The 26837-nt window shown below is 39.0% G+C and overlaps 1 protein-coding gene across 1 annotated transcript; it reads right to left on the bottom strand.

Annotated features, from left to right (window-relative positions):
* Positions 1 to 1588: 1588 nt before the first annotated feature.
* LOC121369687 (endo-1,4-beta-xylanase 3-like) lies at positions 1589 to 22280 on the bottom strand. The gene is made up of 14 exons (XM_041494738.1): positions 22199 to 22280; positions 20710 to 20838; positions 17971 to 18148; positions 16664 to 16809; positions 13272 to 13370; positions 12697 to 12853; positions 11351 to 11396; positions 10125 to 10280; positions 9487 to 9542; positions 8571 to 8708; positions 7215 to 7386; positions 4974 to 5084; positions 3032 to 3250; positions 1589 to 2474 (listed from the first exon to the last, which is right to left on the bottom strand). The coding sequence occupies exons 1-14, from the start codon at positions 22278 to 22280 to the stop codon at positions 2385 to 2387; spliced, it is 1779 nt and encodes a 592-aa protein (XP_041350672.1). The 3' UTR covers positions 1589 to 2384.
* Positions 22281 to 26837: the final 4557 nt, after the last annotated feature.

The following is a 26837-nucleotide window of genomic DNA, read 5'->3' as shown; positions in this document are numbered from 1 at the left end:
GTGGTATGTACTACCCTCTTTGTGGCATTGTGCATATAAAAGATCCATTGCTGTTAATCGAAAAAGAGTAGCCCATGAAATGGCTACAGCGGGTTTCCTCTCTCAATATATGTGCGGCCCGTAACCATATGTCTGACGCCACATAACCGTAAATGAAATGTGTTGAGGGCGTCGTTAAATAAAGCACTCCTTTCTGTTTTCACTCGTATTGTTATCCGGGTTTAAATTCTTTCCAAGTTATTAATCAGTAAAGAAAGAGCAGTACAGTTGTTTTTGTGTTTGTTTTGCTTTTGATTTGTTTTGCTTTTCTTTTCCTTTTGTTTGTTTGTGTGTGTGTGTATTTTTTTTTGGTAAGCAAAACTATCAAAAGGAATTTGGAAACAAAACATTTTACATAAAGGTGGTACCCGATACAAGGTTGGCAATATGTAGCAATCTGTATAATAATATTTTTACAAGTGCTACTACCACCCACACAAAATAAACGTTCTGCAATTACAAAAATAAAATCTAAAATATTGAAGCTAGAAGATATAAAAATCCCAATATTCCAAGAGAAGAAAGATACTCCCTTTTGTGTTCAACCATGATTGAGACAGAAAATTTAACACATTTCATGAATCAAGAAACACATCTAAACTATTTAATCGTTAGAAATAACTATACACAAACTATTGCCATCCAAGATGAACTATTTTTGTTTAAATCTCAGAAGCTACATACAGACTCAAACTGAAACGACTGCAGAATGTCATCCCCAAACGGTTGTTTTTATTAGCAATTCACCACGATCGCTGTTACTTGAGAAATCGGTCTCGGTGTCTTTGGTTTTGGTTAGTGACTTCGTTGTCGTTCCGGAGCGGGATTTAGCTCAGTCGGTTGAGTGCTCGCTTGATGCGCGGTCGGTGTGGGATCGGTCTCCGTCGGTGGGCTCATTGGGCTATTTCTCGCACCATTTCTTGCACCACGACTTGTATATCAAATGTCGTGGTATGTGCTATCCTGTTTGTGGGATGGTGCATATAAAAGATATCTTGCTGCTAATGGACAAATGTAGCGGGTTTCCTCTCTAAGACGGTGGCGTCGTGGTTAGGTCATTGGTCTACAGGCTGGTAGGTACTGGGTTCGGATCCCAGTCGAGGCATGGGATTTTAAATCCAGATACCGACACCAAACCCTGCGTGAGTGCTCCGCAAGGCTCACTGGGTAGGTGTAAACCACTTGTACCGACCAGTGATCCATAACTGGTTCAACAAAGGCCATGGTTTGAGCTATCCTGCCTGTGGGAAGCGCAAATAAAAGATCCCTTGCTGCCTGTCGTAAAAGAGTAGCCTATGTGGCGACAGCGGGTTTCCTCTAAAAAAACCAGTGTCAGAATGACCATATGTTTGACGTCCAATAGCCGATGATAAGATAAAAAAAATCGATGTGCTCTAGTGGCGTCGTTAAATAAAAACAAACTTTTTCCTCTCTAAGACTATATGTCAAAATTAACAAATTAATGTTTGACATCCAATAGCGGATGATTAATAAATCAATGTGTCCTACTGGTGATTTTAGAACAAAACAAGCTTTTGTCTTCTTTTGTTACTTTTTTTTATTGCTTTTTTTCGTATGTTGATCGTCACTTTTGATTTGCCTTTACCATAATTTGACACTCAATAGCCGATGTATTTTTCGTGCTGTGTTGTCGTTAAATATTCATTCATTCATTCATTCATTCGTTTTTCCGTTGTCGTTCCATGCAAACTCCTGCAGGCACGTGACACCCGCTTATCGGGGAAACAATTCCTTTCGTAAAGATGGCCACTTCCATAAAGTCAATTTAATCGGGTATTTTTACGGATTCTGGTAATGCACATTTTCTATTTTAAATGCATACATTTATATATGATATTTGGATAGACATCTTTCCAACAGAGAACACTTATCTTTTTGGAAATACTGCTCCTTTAAGAATCTATGAAGTAAGAGAAAATCTACTATATACAATAAAAAGAACGAACAAAGTTAATGTGATGCAAAGGTAGAAAACAAAAGATATCAAAAGACAAACAATGAAACCAGCAATAATACCCCAACCCAACCCATCCATACACACAACAAAGAAACAAAAAGAGAGAAAGGGAGAAAAAACCCCCCAATAACAACAACAACTAACAATAAGAGATAAAATGAAAGAATTAGCAGTACGGTTTGCTATAATTAGCTTATTAGTGTCGTGTCAGATACCAGGTTTGACCTCTGTACCAATCTACGTCACAGACAACGTGACTGACTGTGGGGGACGATCCCAGCGTAAACGTTTTCCTCTGGTTGACCAATTCCTGACCTTGGTGCAGGACTCGAACCTCATAATCACCATGGAAACCATCAACAGTGAACTAGTTTCCAGACTGAGACAGCGTGTGTGTCTCCTTGGTCATCCACTGGTTCTCAAACAAATCCAGAACACGCTGGCCCGCGGCGTTTAACTGAATATAACGAAAATAGTGTCACCAGTCATAAAGATGTGTGCGTGTGTGTGTGTGTGTGTGTGAGAGAGAGAGAAAGAAAGAGAGAGAGAGAGAAAGAAAGAGAGAGAGAGAGAGAGAGAGAGAGAGAGAGAGAGAGAGGGAGAGAGAGAGAGGAGAGAGTGCGTCTCCGTCTCTCTCTCTCTCTCTCTCTCTCTCTCTCTCTCTCTCTCTCTCTCTCTCTCTCTCTCTCTCTCATGTGGCTGCATGTCTGTAACAGATAAACCAACTCTACTACTCAGAGGATTCGAACCACAGACCCTTTGTATAAGAGACTAGCGATCTACAGACATAGCCAGTTGGAGCACTTAATACCACAGCTACGACATGTCTGCCTATGATATATATGTATGTACGTGAGTCTGTGTTTGTCTGTCACATTTCCTATCTCTTTACTCTGTTGTGAAAGATTATAGTGGTGAGGATACATACAAAGTGTGCTAAGTAGATGGTTTTATTTTTTGAGTATCCTAAAAATTTGCTCACCCTCTTTCCTGATCCGCCACTGTCTCACTTACCCTGAATTCATGTCCACTGATCAGACCCGCCCGTTCTCCTTCGCCGTGGATTGGCCCCCAGAAGCCCCAGAACATGATCCCCTCCACTGCAGGGTGTGAGTACAGCACGCGCAGTACCGTGTCGAACCGCTTCGCCCGCTCGTGTTCATCGTCCACACTGATACTCAGTTCCGTCACCCAGACAGGCAGACCCGCCTCAGCTATGGTGTCCAAGCGAGCCTAGAGGGCATATATAAAAAGTAAAAATTAATTCAGATGGTAGCGGCATGGTTAATCCATCGGACTTAAGGCTGCTAGGTACTAGGTTCACAGTACATGTAAGTGTAAGACCACTACAGGTAGTAATAAACAAAATAACTTCCGGCTAGGTCGAAGTTCGAGGTGCACCCAAGTTTTGATAGAGAAGTTAACACCACAGGTCCTGTGATTGGTGATAACTGTGAGTGTGTTGGTTGTAAAAAAAACAATAGTTTCATCTGAGCAAAAATTGAATGGAATTGTATTTCATCTAGTACAACTGTGTCAAGTAGTCTAGTGCTTGAAAAATGTATGAGGTACCTGTGAACATATTAACTTTTTGTGCGGAACTAGGGTAGTCATTGACGCTACCCGTTATCTCTGAAATGAGCAGCTTGACCCTTAATTTCTCTTTAAAATTAATTTTAAAGGTGAGATGTGGTAGTATTTATATCCGTGGTGTTTATGTCGATTGATACACTGCAGATAGGAGTTTTGGCCACATATGTTACTATTGTCCTCTATGGGATTTGATTTGGCAGTATACTCGTACACCCTATACCGACTTCTCTCTCAATAACCACTGGCAACTAACCCCGTGTCCTGGACAGATAACCCAGATAGCTGAGGTGTGTGCCCAGAACAGCGTGCTTGAACCTTAAGTGGACAAAAGTAGGAAAACAAGTTGAAATGAATGAATGAATAAATCAAATGTTATTACTACAGGTGCTATGAAACACACCCATTTCATTAAACCTCACCCCTCTCCACCGAACGGGTTCAGAAAAATGCAGTGTTCTGGAGATAGACACATTGAACTTGTTTGTTTTTACGGCTTTGTGTACAAAATGTCAGCGTCACATTTAGTCAATCCCATTCACAAGGGGCGTAGCGTGATCTGGACCTGGGGGGGGGGGGGGGAGGGTCGACTATGAACCTAGTGGACCTTTTTCTATTTTGTTTTTGCACCACCAAAAACTCCATATGTATAAATCTGTATGTTTTAGTTCTGAAAGCGGACCATTTGCTTCAGCGGGGGGGGGGGGGGGGGGGGGGTTCGATCGTTCGAAACCCCACGAACCCCACGAACCCACCCCCCCCCCCCAGCCTACGTTCCTGTTCACTCAGCTATATCTTTACTGGTCCGATCAACAATTCAGTTATTATTGTGAATTTCAACACCTCAATAACTGACAATTAATGCAAACTTCACACCAACATCTAAACTGTACATTGCTGGCGTCTCGTTGCTCATTGTGTCGTCATTTAAGTTTAGGTGTGACATAGATCACTTGCTGACCCAATTCGTAGAAAAATAACGTGTAGTAAGTCTCAACATCTGCCTACTTCTGCGCTGCGGCTTGTGTGCAGTTGGTTTGTAATAAATTAAATACTAAACTAGCATGCCTGTCATATTTAAAAAAATGAAACTCGTTAACAGTGTTGGTATCTGATTCGCTTTCGCTCGTCAGATATCAAAACTGTTCACTCGTTTCATAAAAATGATATGACAGGCGAGCTCGTTTAGTATTCTATATCACATGTTTATATATACATTTTGTACATGTACATGTTGTATTTGAATACAGTAGTTGTTCATTTAAAATTGCACCGTACTCTAAATTATACTGCAGGTGTTTTTTGTTTAGTTTGTTTGTTGTTGTTTTTTCTCTTTCTTTCATAGTTGTGTTTACGTTTTACTAACCTTAAGAATAGTAGGACTTGGAAGTTCCTTTGTCTTAAAGTGACACTGGACACCAACCCCATAGAGACCAACGCCAGCCGCCTTGAACTTAAGAGCTTGGGTAAGGTATGTCTGAATAAAGAACAACACGTTTAGTACAAATTAGATCACAAGCAGTCCATCATCAACTTCAAAGTATACCGTCGATGATTAAATTCTAGAAAATAATTCATGGACTCTGGTGCTTTACTATACGACCTTTTGAACGTCCTTCTGAATACACATCTTGTTAAAAGATGGCTAAAATATGTCCAGCTCTGCGCCTCCTTCTCTGATGTCCTAGATAATGGAAGTACCTAGAAAAGTGCATAGGGCACAAGGCTGTAGGAAGCGGTAACTCCGGTCATAAATAATTAAAAAACGATGAACACAAAAACGTAAAATGAAAAACCAACAAACAAAAACAACAAACAAACAAACAACAAACAAAACCCCGAACAAACACAAAAACAACAACAACAAAAAAACAACCCAACCAACAACAACAACACCAAGAGAGAGAGAGAGAGAGAGAGAGAGAGAGAGAGAGAGAGAGAGAGAGAGAGAGAGAGAGAGAGAGAGAGAGAGAGGAGGGGGGGGGGGGGAAGGGGGCAAAAAAAAAACCCAAAACAACCTTAAACCGAAACAAAACATAGTACACGGTATTGTTAATCCTGATCGAAATAATATGATAATGTCATCAATCAATTAAAATGTCTGCGAACTGCAGGATGCTGGATGCAGCATAAAGCATTTATTTAAAAACTTGTGTGGGACTTATTATCCTATATCCTCCAATCGTTTTGTAGCCAAAATAAAGTTTACCAACAATTGTGGGCTTTCCACTGGCCCGCGAGATGGTCAAAATGATAAACGAATCAATTTAAATAGGGAGTGAAATATGCTTTCCAAATTTGACCACACCTATAATATACTCTTCAAAAAGTAGGGGAAATTGAAATATTAATGTTAATATCGACTATTAGACCGAGCATACGTTTTGACCACAGAACGTTCAGGTCTGTTTATCAACACGCCGAAACACATTCCATAGTTTACACGTGCATCACGCAATTGCCTCGTACACGTGCGTGGCGTGTCATTCTCGATTTTGACAATTTCCAGGAAGGTCCATTAATCGCTGTGGAACATTATTTCTGTCAATTGTTTTCATTCTGTTTTTGTTGTTTGAATTTGCGATTTACTGATAAAAAACGTCAACTTTCAAATTACACTTCTGACCTCAATCGTCTTTCAAGCTCGTTGGTGGTCATAAAACCTACTGTAATACTGAACTACCGGTTGTAATGTTTGCCCAATTAATTCACTATTATCATATACCATTCCCCACAGTTAATATATCTTACACGTTTGGCAATTGTAAATTCTTATTAGAGTTCCCCTACGTGTTTTTAAGAGTATATATCAATACTATAATGATGTTCTGTAAAAAAGGTAATTAAATTGTGCAAATATATACAAATTGTTAATGAGAGCGTGTTCAACCCTCCGGGTTAAACAAATGTTTAATATAATATATTAATAATATTTTATGTTCAGTGCTAATACAGAAAACAATTAATTAATTGTATATATAATTTCTCTGTAGATTTTAGATAATAACATTCTCGTCTTGTCTTGCCTGGCTAACAAAGTACGGATGCAGGTTTTTCTGGGATGAAGTGTAATTTTAAAACATTACACTATTGTATCTTGAAAGCAAACTAACAATATGCTACATCCCCTGCACCAAAACGAAATACTTTCATTATATCTAACCGTTGACATTGGATTTCGGTGTCCATACCCCTGCCGTCCTGCCGTTCCCACTCGAGGACTAAAATATACCTTTTTTTCTAGCTCTCTATAACGGTAAAGCTATAGCTTGTTCCCCCACACCCACTAGAGGTTGTTACTCCCCCCTTACTAGAGATACACCCCCCCCCCATCAGATATTGTTCCGACTCATCGTTTTATTTTTCGTTCCAGGCATTGCATCACAAATGGTATAGCAAAGGCCGTTGTATGTGCTGTCCCTTATCACGAATGAAAAACATGTAGAGGGTTTCCTTGCTAAATGGTAAAATTACCAAATGTTTGATATCCAATAGCCGATAATTAAATAAATCAATGTGCTCTAGTGGTATCGTCAAACAAAACAAACTTTAACTTCAACTTTTCTTCCATACGTTATCAAGTGAATGAAAACAATGTGTGTGTTACCCCCGTGGAAGTTCCTCTAGAGACGACGGCGAAGTCGTTGAGAAACATCTTGATGTTGGGCGCGGTCTGGTGCGCCAGTCTGAAGATGTCCACGTTGTAGTTGGACTTGTTTACGTGATCCCGGAAGAAGTAGCCGTGCACGTTCTCGTTGATTATATCCCAGTGTTCCACTCTGAAACAAGTGAGTGACTGAGTCAGGCTTTATAACATGAGGTCAATCAGTAAACGCTGATATTTGTGTTTTTGTGAATAATACTAATAGTCAAGCTCAATAATACTAGGTCAATCATAAACCTGCGTATACGTGTTTGAGAATAAATAGTCAGTCCTTATAATATGAGGTCAATCAATAAATGTCATATATAGATGTGTTTTAGAATAACAGTCAGTCTTTACAATATGAGGTCAATCAGTAAGCGTGAATATATGCGTTTGACAATAATAGGTAGGCTGCATAATATGAGGTCACATAGTAAACATGAATTTATATGTTTGAGAATAAATGTCAGGCTTTGTAACACGAGGTCAATTGGTAAAAGTGGATTTATGTGTTTGATGGTAACAGGCTTCATAACATGAGATCAATCAGTAACTGTACATATATGACATTGGGATTTATTAGTCGGGCTTTATAAAAATTAGTTCAATCAGCAAAATGTGTGTATCTGTGTTTGAGAATAATAGGCTTTATAACATGAGTAAATGTAAACATATGCGTTTGATAATAACTGTCAGACCTTATAATAAGAGCCTCTTAGAAGTCAGTCAGTAAACGTGCATATGTACGAGTGAGAAGAAAGGGAGATGGCGTACTGTGGTTGGTAACGCATCAACACCTCCTCCATCCACACACCCTCCTTCCCCACCCCTCTATCCCCCACCCCCGCAGACATGGCGGGACGTTCAGAGTAGCAGACTCAAAAACGTTCCAATCGGAGTGACGAATTGCTGATAGTTTTGAAGATTTGACGATAGTGATACTTATAACAGGTCCATGTAGTGCTGGGAATCGATGGAAATTTCATCATCGATCATCGGTTATAATCAATTTCCACCAACCGATCAACTTTCGATTAAACTATAGGTTAGAATTGTATGATTATAAGACGGATTTGAATTATAATAATTATTAATATATTTTATTGTTTTCACTGGGATAAACCCTAAAAACTTTTAATTTTACCTTGAATAACAATTTGTAATATGATTTGTTTTCTTTATATATACACGAAAACAAACCCAACCCCAACATATTTATATCACTTCCACCAACTAAACCGGAAGAACAGTTACAGTTGGTAAAGTTAAAGCCACCAATGTTCGATTATAATCGATTATTGGAACATGACTACCTACAGGTGTTTGGTTCTCGTCACGACATCGGTGACGCGTTTCGTGACGGCCTGTCTCAACGTGTCTCCGTACATAGGCTTCACCCAGGTCGGCACATGCTTCGCAGTCGCCCACACGATGTTGTGACCGCGCACTTTGATTCTGCAATTAAAGGGAAACACGCTAGTTTTTAAACACTAGAGCATATTTTTTTCACAATTGAAGCCATTTATGATCACTGAAATCAAACATTACTTATATTGTATTGTTTAGATTATCCATTTCCGTACAACCGAAGTGTTTCTGGTCATCCTAGTGCTTCTAATACCACAAAATGCATTGTTCATATTTCTAAAAGCGCACGTGCATCTGAGAAGTAACGGTTATGCAGTTTTAGTCTATTTTAAGGGTATTTCAACGTCACAGACTCTTGTTACACTCTGTTGTATCCAAATTTGTTACAGGTTTGTAAATTAACCAAACTTAGTGTCCATTATTTCTAGGTGACAAATATACCTCAGTGTTTAAAAACTAGAGTCTGTCCCTGTAATAACGATCAACATCTGTTATCAAATCGCATCAATAACCGTTGTGCAACCCAACGTAGTGTGGACGCACTGTTTTGTATGTATGTATGTATGTATGTATGTATGTATGTATGTGTGTGTGTTTGTGTTTGTGTATGTATGTATGTATGTATGTGTGTGTGTGTTTGTGTATGTATGTATGTATGCATGCAAGCATGTATGCGAAGAATGTATTAGGAAATATAATGTTCTTCTTTAACATAGCTCATCCCTTCACCCCATTACAACCTCCAACGTAAGAAATAGGTATATTTAAGGCCAATGAAGAAACTGATATACAAATAAGCTCACAATACACAATATTAGAAAGACATTAATTTAGTTATTGTGTTTTGACTTTAGAATGAACTCACCCATGACTTCGAAGTGTACGGATAGGTTTGAGAGCTCTCTCATATCTGTAATGACCCTGAATTGGAAACAGAAACAGAGAAATACAACATCACTTTACAATCGTTTTGTTCAAATGTAATATGTATTAGATATTGTTATGTAAAATAGACATTCCCTGCCTGGCATCACGTAAGCTCCCTCCATCACCTTTTCCCTCCAACACTAAATATTTTGAAGAATGCAATATGCCCCTCTCAGACACTTCCAACCCCGGCTAAAATATTTTGATAATGGTGACACCCCCACACCCCGCTAAATATTTTGCGTAGTGCGTCACCCCATACCCCAGCTAAACATTTTCAGAAGTGCGATTTTAATTTCTTTTAGCTGAAATCTTTTCTATATTTATATCACATCGTGTTATATTGCGGTACATAAAATAATTTTATTTCTATCGTGAATTATGGCAGCCATATTGTCTGCCATTTTGAAACATTTTATCAAATGTAATCTCTCTATAAATTACCTGTTTCTGGAAACCTATATTTAGACATTATCTTTGTACTTTACGAGTGTTTGCACAATTTTAAACGTGTTACTGATTTGATAATTGTTTTTCACTTTTTGATTTTGTACTAAAACTAAAATAATGAACAACCTGTTTGTGTTCCGTTGCTTTCCACTTGAGTGCGTTTTTCGTCACGGCCCAGTTAAAGTGTTTGTTTACAAAGGCCTGGTATTTCGGTTCGCCATGGTCATACTCATCGGCGTTAATTGCCATTCCAAAAGGAAATGACTTCTTCAACTGGGTAATCTGAAAAACAGGAGGCTGAATGTAACTTCCGTTTTTTAAATTATATGTGTGTCTGTCTGTCTGTCTGTCTGTGTGTGTGTGTGTGTGTGTGTCTGTGTGTGTGTGTGTGTGTGTGTGTGTGTGTATGTGTGTGTGTGCGTGTGTATATGTGTGTGTATGTGTGTGTTTGTGTGTGTGTATGTGTGCATGTGTGTTTATGTGTGTGTATGTGTGTGTGTGTATGTGAGTGTGTGTGTATGTGTGTGTATGTGTATGTGTGTGTGTGTATGTGTATGTGTATATGTGTGTGGATGTGTGTGTGTGTCTGCGTCTCTCTCTCTCTCTCTCTCTCTCTCTCTCTCTCTCTCTCTCTCTCTCTCTCTCTCTCTCTCTCTCTGTGTGTGTATGTATGTGTGTGTGTGTGTGTGTGTGTGTGTGGTTTGTTTGTTGTTATTGTTGGTCTTGGGGGTTGTTTGTGTCGCTGTTGTTGTTTATTCAGTCACAATAATCAAATGCATATATACTTTACGAACTAATTTACTTACTCACGTTTTGAAGCAATAGACGTGATGCAAGTTATTCGTTGCAAATAAGCCAAGAAGACGTATAGTATAGAAGCAGAACTAAATTATTTCTGTACACAAAGGATGCTAAATGTTTTAACAGTACTAGAAATACTTGTTGATTTCATGACGTTCTCAGAACATCTGCAGGTTAAATGTTAATGCAATGAAGTGCATGTTTTACCAAAACAAGTTGGTTATTAAAACAAACGATTAGTAAATCGAATGAATAGTCTAACATGCTGTATACTTATATAAATCCACACAAGAACCTTACATATTATAAATATACATGAACAAAATACATATACAATATTGCATTGCATACCACGACCTGTGTTATACCATTCGTCGGTCATTTGTTGTATTGGGGGCGGCAATGGGTTCGCCGAGGGAGTGGGTGTTGCTCTGCCGACTGCGCTAGATCCCGCCCTCACTTAATTCAACAGGTTTCTCACACAATAAGCTAAATCAGGATCGCAACGGTCCACGATGTAATTAAAACGCGATAGAATATGCAATCCTTACTTTAATTTGAACTTCATTCTTGTCAATATTCCCTGCGGTCGCTACGCTGTAAATAACAAAACATGTTATTATTATTTTGTTTTGCACAGACACATCAATGTAAATATCAAAACATGTTGTACAGCATTAATATAATGCCGCAATAGGTAATCGAAGAATCGAAGACGACTGACCCTACACAATTTAATGTTATCTGCAGGAAGAATGGAGCGTTTTGCAGGCGGGAGGACCCGTTTTATTGGTGTGTGTCTGTCTGTTCCAGGTAAACCGTTTCCCGAAACGATCGTAGTATTGCTGCCATCATACATGCATACTATCGTGATCGAAACTTTGTGTGATTTATTATTGTCTTGAGTTTTACATTTACGATAGGTTGGATGCACTGGTGGGTCACTAACGTAGATATCAAATGAGAGTTTGAACATTTTCGAACATAGTAAACGGGCGTAAGAAGGTTCCAAAAAGTGTGTGTGTGTATGGGGGGGGGGGGGGGGGGGGGGGGGGGGGGGCACACATATATAAAAAAACACATCGCTTGTGCTACAAAGTGGGAGGGCACATGCCCCCTTGCCCCCCCCCCCTCCCCGCTTCCAACGCTAGTGTACTCATTTGTGTCTAGCATATACACTATACACTTGTTAAACAGATAGTACTTATATGGAGGGAAATACGGGAGGTAACTCGCAATTATTGTGCATTCAGCGATTATCGCCTCAAATGACGAAGTTCTTTCAGTAATCAGTCTGATAAGTTCCGAATTGTTATTAACCAAAACACCCCTAGAGCACATTAATTTATTCATCATCAAGTACTGGATGTCAAATATTTTGACTCTTAGTCTTAAGAGAGGAAATCGGCTACATTATTCCATTAGTAGCAAGGCATTTTTTTCTACGTGCCATTTCCAGGCTGGATAGCACATACCACTGCCTTTAATATACCAGTCGTGGTGTACTGGTTGGAGCGAGACATAGCCCAATGGGACCACCGACGAGGGTTGCTCCTAGACCGACAGCGCATCATGCGAACGCTTTACCACTGGGCTACGATCCGTTAGAGAGGTACCTACGACTACGGTATGCGGTATGGTTGCATTATGAAACGTTTGTAAAGCTTACAGGTGAAAGCAGTGACACTGACCATGTCACTAAATTCAACCGTATCTACGATCGTTTCGTGACACCTGAGTAAATATTCCATATATATTTGGTATAGTACAGTACGGTACAGTACCGTAGGGTAGGGTAGGGTTGGGTAGGGTAGGGTAAGGCAGGGTAGGGTAAGGCAGGGTTGGGTACGGTAGGGCATGGCATGGTATGGCATGGTACGGTGTGATATTTACTTACTTAATATTAATAGGACTTTTCCTCAACTTGGTGATGCTCGTGTCGGTATCTTGTCGCCAGTTCATCCACTCCGACAGCGGCTGCACGGAGGCGTCGTCCACGATGAAGTTAATGGCATGGGCAGGACCACGCACTGTAAATGTCGTTGATGGTTTCGCTGATGCCAAAACAAATTTAGACAATTCGTTACCACCAGACACTCAATATTTGATTCATGAATAATCATACAGAACCGCCTAGGTACATAACAACCACACATGTGCAAAGATAAATGTCATATACATGAAGCCCACACTTTTAATTTACATTTTAAATATATTTTAATCGGTTTATTGTAGGAGCGGGTTTTTTTTTATACAAGAATATCATGCATTGTTTTAACCATCTCATACAGCTAATACAATTGTTGGCGTCACATTTATTCAAGGATAAAGAAGAGGTTATTTTGTTTCTTTTTTATTGTATGATTTTATTTAATTGATCCATGCAAGGAAAAGACAGACATATTGTAATCATATTATTTTAATGGTCATTGATGCTTAACATCCAGTTCTACTTTAATCCTATACACTCACCGTTATGCGGAACAGTAAAAAATCCTCTAATTTGAATCCATCCTTCTGCAACGTTAACCAATCTGTTCATGGCGACCGTCTCGAGACGGTGAGAACCATCTGAAAAGAAAAGGATATATCAAATAAATAACAATCTAGGTGATAAAACAAACGATATCTCAGTATCTATCTGTCTGTCTGCCGACCTGCCTATTCTGTCCGTCTCTGTCTGATCTGTCTGTCTGTATCTGTCTGGTCTGTCTGTCTGTCTGGTCTGTCTGACTGTCTCTGTCTGGTCTGTCTGGTCTGTCTGACTGCGTGCCTGAACCACGTCTGCCTGCCTGCCTATATATTTAACGATCTACCTGTATGTGTGTCTGTCATAAGGTAGTACTAAACCAAATAACTTCCGGCTGGGTCAAAGTTCGAGGTGCACCCAACTTTTGATAAAGAAGTGAACACCACAAGTCCTGTGATTGGTTATAAATGTGAGTGTGTTGGTTGTAAAAAATAATAGTTTCATCTGGGTAAAAAAAAATTGCAATTTTATTTCATCTAGTACCAATGTGTCAAGTAGCCTTGTGCTTGAAACATGTATGGGGTACCTGTAAAAAAAAGTACTCGAATTTTGTGCGAAACTAGGGTAGTCATAGACGCTACCCGTTATCTCAGAAACGAGCAGCTTGACCCCCATTTTTTCTGATTCACTTTAAGTGTAAGGGGTGGTAGTATTTATATCCGTGGCGTTTATGTCGGTTGATACGTTGCAGGTAGGAGTTTTAGCCACATATGTTACTATTGTCGTCTATGGGATTTGATTTGGTAGTATACACCCTATAGCACATATTCAGTGCATAATAAAAAATATTATGATTTTGTCATTTTATTTAATTAAACTATACTGGTTGATAAATTAGCCATCACTCGATCATGCAAGTTCACAATGACCTTGACCTTGACAATAATCTCTGTACATGGCTCTGAATGGAGTTTGAATCAAAGTTAGCACTGAAGAAAAGTTGGTTTTGGCCTATAATTCATACTGTAAAGATTTCAATAATTTCTTTTTACATTTTATTTGACTTGCAATATACAACTGCTCTTAAATATGGTATTATATATAGGCAACCTGAACTAAGATTTTAATAGCAATTTATTTTTATATTAAAAATAGCATGTGCCAATAGTGGGTTAATGTCTTTAGTTTCCATTAACATTGTTAATTTTTTATGTATGAAATTCTGAAAACTCAAATTTGTAAAGAAGTCGATTTTTATTGTCATTTTGACATATTTATAGGGTGCTAAGTTATATTTTAGACAAATTTGTAGTTTTATGCAAAATTTAAAGTAAATGTTAAGAAAAACTTTACCAAAAACATAATTAAATTTGTTGTAACTATTGTGCCTTCTGTTCTTATTTGTACATAACAATAAGGTTGTTAAACATATACTTAGATCTCCAGATAATTTTTTTTTTTTAATAATCACCTAGTTAGCTCTCATGAAAAGCATTTTGAGTTTATACTAGATTCAGAACCAATTTTTTCAGATCTGATTATCTGCCTTGGTTTAAGTTGATAATTTATTTTATTGTTAAAGCTGTATTACCTAATGTTACTAGCTAAATACAATGCTGGATTACAGATTGTAGGAATACATCTAATGTACATATTGTATTCATCCGGATTAGAAAATAATGCAAGAAAATAGATGTTCGGGTAATTTTGTCATTTAAAAATAGTTTTTTTCAGTAATTAATACAAAATAAATGTGTTAAAGCTGCATGATAATTCCAGATATCACAACTATTAAAACCTCCAACTACAGTAGGCTATAAATAAAATATAGTCAGGAATATTGGTGGCTGCCAATAGTTTTGATGGTTCATTATGAAAATCAGCATGGCCGATGGATTTGAAATTCGCACACCTGGTAACTTGAAGACACCCACACCCAGCATACAGGATTTCCTCCCAACACTAATGTTCAGGACATTAAGTCATTACTTCATACAGGTACAGTCATGTTTGTGTTTCCTTCCTCAGACAGTGTATTTTTTTAATACTGATATTTCTTTGATGTGCCTGTTAAGGTCTTCATAATCTAGGGGTCAATCAAGTGCATGTGTTTTAATGGAATTCTTTAAAGGGGTAGAGGTACTCTGACTATCTTTGTTGTCTCTACATATATAACTGAGTACACACACCCAACTGAAAGTAAATATCTTCAGGAGTTTTATTTTAAAACATTTTGTTGTTTAATATGACATATTGCATTTGTACAAAACTATATGCAATATATATGCTTTTTGAGGTGTACATTGTATTAGGTTGCACTGTAGAAACAACAGTTTCAGTGAGGTTGTCAGTTTATGTCAGAATACACCAGATCCTGGTTGTCATAAAGACACATAGCTGGACACTTTTTGAAAAATGTATGTTATCAGTATAGGTAGTACTAAACCAAATAACTTCCGGCTGGGTCAAAGTGCGAGGTGCACCGAACTTTTGATAGAGAAGTGAACACCACAAGTCCTGTGATTGGTTATAAATGTGAGTGTGTTGGTTGTAAAAAAAAATAGTTTCATCTGGGCTAAAAAAAAATTGCAATTTTATTTCATCAAGTACCACTGTGTCAAATAGCCTTGTGCTTGGAACATGTATGGGGTACCTGTAAAAAAAAGTACTCAAATTGTGTGCGGAACTAGGGTAGTCATAGACGCTACCCGTTATCTCAGAAATGAGCAGCTTGACACCCACTTTTTTGTGATTCACTTTAAGGGTGAGGGGTGGTAGTATTTATATCCGTGGCGTTTATGTCGGTTGATACGTTGCAGGTAGGAGTTTTAGCCACATATGTTACTATTGTCGTCTATGGGATTTGATTTGGTAGTATACAACCTTAACTAACTAACTGACTAAAATGACTAACTACCCATCTACCTAGATACATATCTATCTATATATTTATCTGTTTGTCTCTCTGTCTGTCTGTTTGTCTATCTATCTATCTATCTATCTATCTATCTATCTACCTATCTATCTATCTTCTTTTTGTTCCTTCTTGTAATGATATCACAGGGAGATGTTTGCTGCCAGGATGAATCTCACAGTGACACGGAGGGATTCCTGGTCTCCATACAGTTTTTCTCCTGTGTTTTTTGATGTTGGCCAATGAGCATCTCTGAGTTGGCTGTGTTGTTGGCTATCTATCTATCTATCTATCTATATCTATATCTATATATATTATATATACACACACACACCTACTCTCTGGATATGGAGTGTCTTTCCAACTCTCAGTAACTAGACTTGGAACGAAGTACCTATAACCTTTAAATTATTCTAAACACTGTTTAATTGGAATATATTGTAATATGTGCATGAGTGAGGTTTATTTTGGAACACCTACCCACGAAATTGATGGTGAACACCAACTTAACAGTCTGGTACATGAATCCCGGCGCATCGTTAACGAGATGCACCCACGCTGACGTGTTGTACGTCGTGCCGGGAACCACGTGGACGTACTGCGACACGCCTTGCCAGTCTGCTCTCCTACGACGAAAATAGAAACACGGGTTATATGCAGTTAATTCATTTATTTTATTTCAACTTATTTTCGTGCTTATGTCCAATTGAGGTTCAAGCACGCTGTCCTGGGCACACACCTCAGCTAACTGGGCTGTTCCTCCAGGACAGTGGGTTAGTTGTTAGTTGTTAGTGGTTAGTGAGAGAGATGAGGGTGAAGTGGCCTTATACCTACCCACTGAGCCCTTAAGAACTCGCTCTGGGTTGGAGCCGGTACCGGGCTGCGAACCCTGTACCTACCAGCCTGTTGTCCGATGGCTTAACCACTGCGCCATAGAGGCCGGTTATGCAGTTAAAGGCTTACATAGGCTGTGGCGCGTGCGTTCGGTCCGGCTAAAACAAACTGTCGAAATACATTGGTGTCAATGAGAGCGTCTGGACTGTATGTGTGCGATGCGTGCGATGAAGAACGCATGCGGTCAGCCGCATCACACGCTACAGTCGGACCGCACGCACGCTCCGCATCCAGTCAACATGAGTCTTTACCCATTAGGTCATTGTTAGTTCTAGTCAGTGCGCCCCAATCGTAGCGGGTTTCCTCTCTAAGACTATATGTCAAAATTAGCAAATAAATCAATATGATCTAGTGGTGTCGTTAAACAAAACAAATCTAACTTTGTATGCAGTTATGTCCAATTTGGTAATCTATTAGTTATTTGCCTGCCAGCCGGATTTTCTACTAAAATGTAAACTCACATTTATTAGCTCTCGACTAGTCGTCGAGGGGATGTGGCGTCTTGCCCGTACGTACGTGACGCACGATATTGTTGATCAATCGACTTCAATTCTCATCCGAGTTTCATGAAACATCACATGTAGGATTACGACCATGGTATTTTGAAATAGCTCGCGTGTCGCCTCTCTGTGTCGAAGGTCAAGGTTACTATTGTTAAAAATAGAAATTACGACGTCACTGGTCAGCGACATCATGTTTTTCATCCTATTTTCATGAAACTTCACATATAGAAATACGCTTTTCTTAGAAATTATAATGATATTTATTAGCTGTGTGATGTGCTAATCACCTGGAATTTTCTAGAAAATAAAATCACATTTATCATCTGTAATTTTCTTGTCACGCGGCATTCATACGGAATGCAAGCGCATTAAGAAAAGAAAGCACAGTACCTTCCAGATGCTTTTATAGCATGTGACCCACTGTGATGAGTGTTTATCACGTGACACGTGAATCCCCTGCAATCCCAGTTGTGGGTGCTTTCCATGTGTGGGTTCTGTAGGAGCTCTTGTCCCAAAACCAGGGACAAGACACACGCGAAAGCCACATTATGCAGCATAGTGGATCTATCTAAGTGGTAACACAAGAAACACTAAACGACAATGTGATCCTACTGTCTTAGATACAGCCAATTTACAATGAAATGTTCAGTCGTAAATCAGGTCACGATTTTCATAAACACAGCTATCTTGTCACGGTTTTTTTCCCCAACATGTGAATATGTTATCAGTTCAGCACATGTTGTAAATACACAGCTATCTTGTCATGAAGTATTGTTACCGACATGCATATATCTTATGTCACACGTACAGTAACGTTTCACGTACCATTAAAAAAAAAATCAGAAATATATTCACGTTTTTTTCCTCTTTTTTGTTTGTTTTCTGTTGCTATTTCTGGAGTTTTGTTTTATGGCTTTTGTTTTTGTTTGTTTGGTTAGGGTTTTTGTTTTGTTGTCTTTTTGTTTTTGAAGCTGTTTTGGTTGGTTGTTTTCGTTTGTTGTTTGGTGGTTTGTTTGTTTGGTTGTTTTGGGTTTTTTGCGGATGGGGGAGGGGAGGGGGTATGCATGGCGGTGATGGTGGTGGGTTGTGGATCTCGTAACCTCAATGTACAATAGTTTTGTTAAAATCTAATTTTCTGGCACTCCCTTGTTATAAATCCCTGTGAGCAGGCCTGTCAGCCATTTGTCGCTAACGTATGCTAGTCTGGTTTTTACGCTGCACATTTAACCAAATGGCCACTTCAGAAACCAGTCGAAAAATCTTGCAAGCGATGAGCGAAAACTAGCTGGCTAAACGTAGGCCAGATCTAAACAAGATGGCCTTTCATTTGACCAATCAAGACAATGATTGCTTATATCTTTCAAAGGCTAAACGAAATTTAACCCAATGGTACCGGCCTCGGTGGCGTGGTTTTTAGGCCATCGGTATACAGGCTGGTAGGTACTAGGTTTGGGAATAACTGGTAGCTAAGAACTATCATGTGAATACATATACAACGGAGAGACAGTAAGATCTAGTAAGAGAAGGTTGAATGCAGAGATCCTTTTAAATGTTGAGAACGTTTTGTTTTCATTTTAAATTTATTTTCGTCCTTTTTCCCCTTCCAGGTTCAATCGAGCGCTGTCATGGGCAGACACCTCGACAAACTGGGTTGTCTGCCCATGGGTTAGTAGTTAGTTGCTACTGGTTAATGCAAGAGAGAACCATAAAGATCTAGTAGGTAGGTAGGTAACTAGTTTAACGTGCTAACTAAGGTTTCGAACACGTCAAGATCTAGTAAGTCCATATTGGATGTAGACGTCTTTGAAAGAGTTACCTCTTTATTTTAACTTTATTTTTGTCCTTATTTCCAGTTAAGGGTCACGCGCACGCTGTTCATGACACACACATCAGCTTTCTGGGCTGCCTGTCCAAGGATGAATGGTTCGTTGCTGGTGGTTAGTGCGAGAAAGGTAATGGTTAGTTGCTGGTGGTTAGTGCGCGAGAGGTCATGGTTAGTTGCTGATGGTTAGTGCGCGAGAGGTAATGGTTAGTTGCTGGTGGTTAGTGCGCGAGAGGTCATGGTTAGTTGCTGGTGGTTAGTGCGCGAGAGGTCATGGTTAGTTGCTGGTGGTTAGTGCGCGAGAGGTCATGGTTAGTTGCTGGTGTTTAGTGCGCGAGAGGTAATGGTTAGTTGCTGGTGGTTAGTGCGCGAGAGGTCATGGTTAGTTGCTGGTGGTTAGTGCGCGAGAGGTAATGGCTAGTTGCTGGTGGTTAGTGCGCGAGAGGTCATGGTTAGCAGTTGGCGGTGAGTATGAGAGTGTACCATCAAGATTCTAGCACATACCGTGCAGACGCATTTTGATACTGTCCACGACTGTACATCAAAGGCCGTGGTATGTATGAGGGATAGTACATATAAAAGATCCCTTGCTACTAATAAAAACATGTAGCGGATTTCCTCTCTAAACATATATATGTGAAATTACCAAATGTTTAACATTCAATAACCGATGATTAATAAATCTTATGTGCTCTAGTGGTGTCGTTAAAAAACCCCTAAAAAACCTTTAACTTTAGGCTACTGTCCTGAACTTCTAAGGGCATTAAAACAAACAAGAATGCATTGGATGTACAGAGATGTCTAATATTATTCTAATACTAAGTCTCAATCAGAAGAGTTTTTAGATGGTCACAGACCACAGTTGATTACGCTATATGTTTCTACGTAGCGTTAGTGGCTATAGCAGTTTTATTAATATCAACAGACCCACGGATTTTGTTTATGTACGTTTGCCTGCCTGGGGGCAACATACCCTGAAAAGGAGAACCCCTGTTAATTTAAATAAACGCACCCACTAAACCTGTCCGGAGTACACCCATTTTACACAAAAAGCAACAAGTTGCACATGCACATGCTCTCCCCTGTCAACGTTAGTTGAATAGTTGCCACTTCAAAGCTGTCTGCCATGAAATAATCACATTAGAACAGCAGACTACTTGCGCGGATATATTTCCTGATTTTGGTCAACCAAATGGGAAGATAACTGTGATCTGAAGCCTCATGTAGACAACTCTGAAGTTCGGGGCACCATTTTACCAAACGATCAACTATCTGCGATCTTAGCGCTAAAATCGCTAGTTACGAACTTAGGGTGATTTTGGCGCTAACAATGCTTCGTAAAACGAGGACCGGATCTTGATTGTGGCTGAAGTAGCTTAAACAGGAGTATTCTTCTTCGACCTTTTCTCTTTCAGAAGCTACAACAGTAATCCATTCTGTAACAAAAACAACAATGGATCATTCTTTTGGTATATAAACTGTCATTGAAATAATGTTTGTTCACGGTTTTCCTATAGAATGGAGTATTTGGTATTTCATATATGTATTTGGTTTCAGGCATAGGTTAGTGTGTATATGTAAATATTTGAATAATGTATTTTTTTTTATATATATGTTCATGTGTATAACAATGCATACATTTTTTTTCTGTTTTCTATTTACGTCAGTATTGGTGTGGGCTGTCGGTGTAAATCATCAGTTTACGAGCAACACAGGGCTGATTTGAATATCTAGGTGAGCAGCAGCTATTACATTACATGGGACATGTCCAAGAAGGCAAGCGGTCGCGGTTGCTCACTAAACTGTTTTTTCGCGTCTAACCTGAAATATATGTGATCTGATATAAAACAATAGTACCAGTCAAACTGTTTGCGAGCTCTTGGTCTTCTGAACACGACAAAGTAATAGTGGTCACGCTAGAGCGAGTCGAGTTTTGATATGTGTTACATGTTAATAGCATCTACCTAGACACGTTTTGTCCGTGCGTGCTAAACATGTTTGTACACGTACATAACTGAATGTGCATCTGCCTGTTGGTGAGACATGAGGTTCATTATCATTTTTGTTTAAGAAACACGTTATTGATATTCTATTATTTATGCTCCCTCCCTCCCTTCCTTCCTCGCTGTCTCTCTCTCTGTCTGTCTGTTTCTCTCTCTCTGTCTGTCTGTCTGTTTCTCTCTCTCTCTCTCTCTCTCTCTCTCTCTCTCTCTCTCTCTCTCTCTCTCTCTCTCTCTCTCTCTCTCTCTCTCTCTCTCTCTTGCCTCGCGTTGAATTGCATTGTATTGTATTGTATTGTATTGTATTGTATTTGTATTATATAATATATTATATTTCATATTATTACCCAGATAGTAGACAATAAACGATTGACAATATCGTATTTTCCTACGCTGTCTTTATGGTATGGACCATAACAATACATACAAGCGTCTGGCGTCATTAGCCTGTGCAGCATTTGAAAAAAAATATACCCATAAAATTTAAACTCAGGGAAATTTGTTTTGTTTAACGACACCACTAGAGCACATTGATTTATTAATCATCGGCTATTGGATATCAAACTTATGGTCATTTCGACAGTCATAGAGATGAAACTCGCTGTTTCCATTAGTAGCAAGGGATCTTTTATATGCACCATCTCACAGACAGGATAGCACATACCACGGCCTTTGATATACCAGTCGTGGTGCACTGGCTAGAGCGAGAAATAGCCCAATAGGCCCACCAACGGGGATCGATCCTAGACCGACCGCGCACCAAGCGCGGAGAAGTGCGGGGAATGGTATGCTATACGTTGAACGAAAATGCGAGCGCCGAAGATGCGAAGCTCGTAATGGGGAATATGGAGACCGTCCTCCAGAGAAAGTTGATGCATTGACTCCTTTTGGCACTATTATGGTGCGTTTTCAAACCATGGTTGGGTTCCCAAATAACATATTATTTTGATATGAAAGACAAAACACACAACATAATTATTTTTGCAAGATAAGAAGAGCTAGATGGGAAGAGCTATGCGAATACGAATACGAATACGAATATGTTTGTTTTGAATTGCGAAACCTACTCCGGAAACGCATAGACGCATAGACGTCTCACCGGAGGTATGAGGAGGAGATATAAGGCCACACATGCTATACACAAGCGCATTGTAGGTTGTCAGACGGTCATTTTAGCAACAGCTTTCGAGCTAAAGCTGCCAGGGTCACACTGCAGTTCCATACACAACTCACGTGTCAATTGTTATTAATAAAAAGAAGAAATGGAAGGAAATGTTTTATTTAACGACGCACTCAACACATTTTATTTACGGATATATAACGTCAGACATATGGTTAAGGACTACACAGATATTGAAGGAGTAAACCCGCTGTCGCCACTTCATGGGCTACTCTTTTCGATTAGCAGCAAGGGGTCTTTTATATGCACCATACCATAGACAGGATATCACATACCACGGCCTTTGATGTACCAGTCGTGGTGCACTGGCTGGAGCGAGAAATAGCCCAATGGGCCCACCGACGGGGATCGATCACCAAACCGACGGCGCATCAAGCGAGAGCTTTACCACTGGGCTACGTCTCGCCCTATTAATAAAAAACGCAAAGAAATGTCCACCAGTATTATGAATATCACTTCCTAAAATGTTGTGGTTGATATCCTTATTTATCGACAAAGATTTACAATGTCGGGAAACAGCACATGCTCTGACATATATTGGGGCTAACGTACAGGTCTTCAAACTTCATGGCCAAAATAGCAGAGGGTGCCCACTTTTTCAAGTCTGAAGATGCATTTGTAAAGTGGTATTCTTGTTAAAACAATCATTGAAATAGATTACACAGTATTTTACATTTAAATATTTGAGGGAATATTAAGTTCATAAAAATTGAACAAAACGACCTGGTTTTAGAATTTATGAATGATGATAAAGAAATGTACGTATTTAAAACATATTTGATAAAATATTATTAATCATTATTAATAGTATTATCTTTCAAGTCAGCTATTACGTTTAATGTTTGAGGAACCTAAACGATTTGATCACAAAAATAGGCGGTGTGTGTGTGTGTGTGTGTGTGTGTGTGTGTGTGTGTGTGTGTGTGTGTGTGTGTGTGTGATCGAAATCCGTTTACCTTTAGACTCATGTACCGTGAAGTTAAAGAGTACAAACAATAAATGTGTTTTATTATTATTTTGATAGACATGAAAGATAACCGCATACACTGAAATGGTACAGGTTATCGAAAGTCAATTTTAGGCATTTAACACACCGATGTTTTATACCCAATACTCTACCTACTAATAAGCTCAACAGCTGTGATGACATGCAGTCTTGAATCACTGTCACAAAACAGTGATGATATCAGGTGTTCGCGAAAGATGAGCATATGCTGCCTAACCGATAGCACCAGTCATGAGTAATGCCAAGCTGAGTAAAACTGTCAAGTCCGTCACGTCATCTAAAACGACGACAACATAAATGGGCAAGCGTATCACCAGAGAGATGAATGTGTGTGTGTGTGTGTGTGTGTGTGTGTGTGTGTGTGTGTGTGTGTATATACATATAACGACACCCCAGCACGAAAAATACATCGGCCATTGGGTGTTAAATTATCGCAAAAACCGTAAAAAATAGCAAACAATGAATACTAATAAAACAAAATTCATCATTTTGCAATGTACTATTTTCAATTTACTATGTTGGACTTTGTAGGCCTATTTAAGGAAGAAGAAGCTGAAATGGTTCAATGACTCTTTTCGTAGAGTTTACGTCAGATCTAGAAAGATTCTTTCCCGGAAACTTTCTTGCTTTCTACAAATAAAATTCTCATATTGCCTGAATGTCGAGAATGTGCGCATAAAAGATCGTTTACTCAGGCCCGACCTTTAGTGTGTGTGTGTGTGTGTGTGTGTGTGTGTGTGTATGTTGTGTGTTGTGTGTGTGTGTGTTGGGGAGGGGGGGGGGGCACAACCATATTTGTAACTTTACATAGAGTCGGTAATATCAACACATATATTGCCGTCCTTGAGTTCCTAAGGGCCAGGGCTCAATTTCACAAAACATCGTCAATCTAGTTTTGCACGTAAACGTACTATTAACAGTACACTAATGCATTTTTTCGAACACATATTTCAATTTCTTTTGTCCTTAAAATGCTCCATCTTCCATAATGATGTAAACCTACGATGTTATGTGAAATAGACCCCTGTTATATAGCTTTATGACTATGTCAATATTATCCAATATTTGATATTCAATAGGGAATGATTAATAAATTAATGTGCTCTAGTGGTGGCATTAATTAAAATAAATCCTTTAACTTAGATGTTCGTTGATGGTAAAACGGTCAGCTTTATTATCAGCGTAGATGATGATTCGTTTATGGCTTCTATTTAAAATGCGTGCGTGTGTGTGTGTGTGTGTGTGGCCGGTAATTTTGCGTTTGTTAACTCAGTTCCTGAATATAGCCTATTCTGCGTATTGACGAAACCGAACACTGCACTATGACAAAACCGTACACCAGATATAAAAGTGTCAAGACAAAACCGTGAACCGCGATCCCTAACAACATGTTTTAAAACGTTTATGGCATTAAATTAAACACTGCCACAGCGACAAGTATGGTTGTATTTGGTAAAGTAATCACTAAAGAGTACACTAAAAGAAAGCGCTCGCTTGATGCGCGATCGGTTTGGGATCGATCCCCGTATGTGGGCCCATTGGGCTATTTCTCGTTCCAGCCAGTGCACCACGACTGGTATATCAAAGGCCATCCCACAGATAGGATAGCACATATAAAGGATGCCTTGCTACTATTGGAAAAATGTAGCGGGTTTCCTCTCTAAGACTATATGTCAAAATTACCAAATGTTTGAAATCTAATAGGCGATGATTCATAAATCAATGTGTTCTAGTGGTGTCGTTAAACAAAACAAACTTTAACTTCCTGACACCGTGGATCAGCGTATTGGCTGCAGTCACGTTCTTTAGTAACTCTTTCTCTGTTCCTTATTTCTTTCCATTAGTGTATTTTCATCTTAATTAGTGTGTATTCTCCGTGAATTTCTGACTGTTACGACGTCCTGGGAAGTCCGGGTCGTAGCTAGCGGGGTTGGGGGGGTTGGGGGGGGGGGGGGGGTCAAGAAAAAATCCGTAAAAATTATAGAAACTTAAAGAAAATTATTTTCTTAACCGTTTGAGGAGTTTTAGACTATTAACTACTCAGTTGCACCCCCACCCCCCCCCCCCCCCCAAAAAACACAAAAACAAAACAAAACAACAACACACAAAACACACAAAAACACACACACACACACACACACACACACACACACACACACACACACACACAATCCTAGCTACGGCCCTCATGATTAATAGTTAAAACTAACTCTACTTGTACATATAACGATAGCTGTTTGAACATGTTTAAAAACGACTTATGACTTTTTCACACACAAAAATAAAAATCACACATATTGTATATTTGAAGTCAGGTTACCTTTAATAAGTGAAGCGCAGTGAGATACCGGCTTTAACATTCTTATGTTTATTCGGTGCACAGTCACTTCACAGTCAAAAACCCGCACCTCGTAACTCAAACTTGTACAGAGATATAATTTTGAAAACGTTAACTCTTTCATCGTTCAGATTATGATTGTATAAAACGTTTTTAATTAATAATCTAAATGTACTACAAACACAGACCATGGAGTAAACTATAAAAACAACCTGTGCTTCTTATTATTTTGTTTGTTGTTCATTTATTATTAACGCAAAATTAACTGCGTCATATATCAGCTAAAAATTAATAACAAAACCCCGAACGGAAACAGTTAAATGAAACAATATATTCAGCAACGGCAATTCCAAAATGTTTCGGAAACAAAATGTAATAAAAGAATAGTAATGTTGATGTTATCTAGAGTAGGTGGGTTATTTGAAAAACAAATACAAAGGCTGAGCGATATTATATACTCTTCAAGAAAAAAAAGAAAAGAAAAAAATCCATGACATTGGTAAAAATAATGCTATCGGATTATTTTTACTGAATCAAAAACATCGTAAAGACAATCAAGTAAGTGAGCGAATGGTTATACAAAAACACTAGAAAACACGTTCGATTCGCATAAACGTAGCCATAGTCAACGTTTGTACTGAAACGCAAAAGCGCAACCCTCAGAGAAGCACGTGCATCATGAAGTTCTGTAACTTTGCATGCCGAACCATCCGTTGGTGGGGCATAAAAGGTCGCATCAGCAGTGATTCAAACAGACCGCATAACGACACTGTAGGTAACGCAATAATGACATGCCTGACGTCAGCTCAACGCAATAATGCCATTAGGAGATTGCAAGTAGGGGCAACTCAACACGCTGTGACAAGGCACTTTGGCGTCTCCTGGCAGACCATCTCTGCTTTATGGGCACG

Source organism: Gigantopelta aegis, chromosome 4 (assembly GCF_016097555.1).
Source record: "Gigantopelta aegis isolate Gae_Host chromosome 4, Gae_host_genome, whole genome shotgun sequence".
Classification (NCBI taxonomy): domain Eukaryota; kingdom Metazoa; phylum Mollusca; class Gastropoda; order Neomphalida; family Peltospiridae; genus Gigantopelta; species Gigantopelta aegis.
The sequence above is the reverse complement of the archived record's forward strand: the minus strand, read 5'-3'. Positions and strand labels throughout refer to the sequence as shown.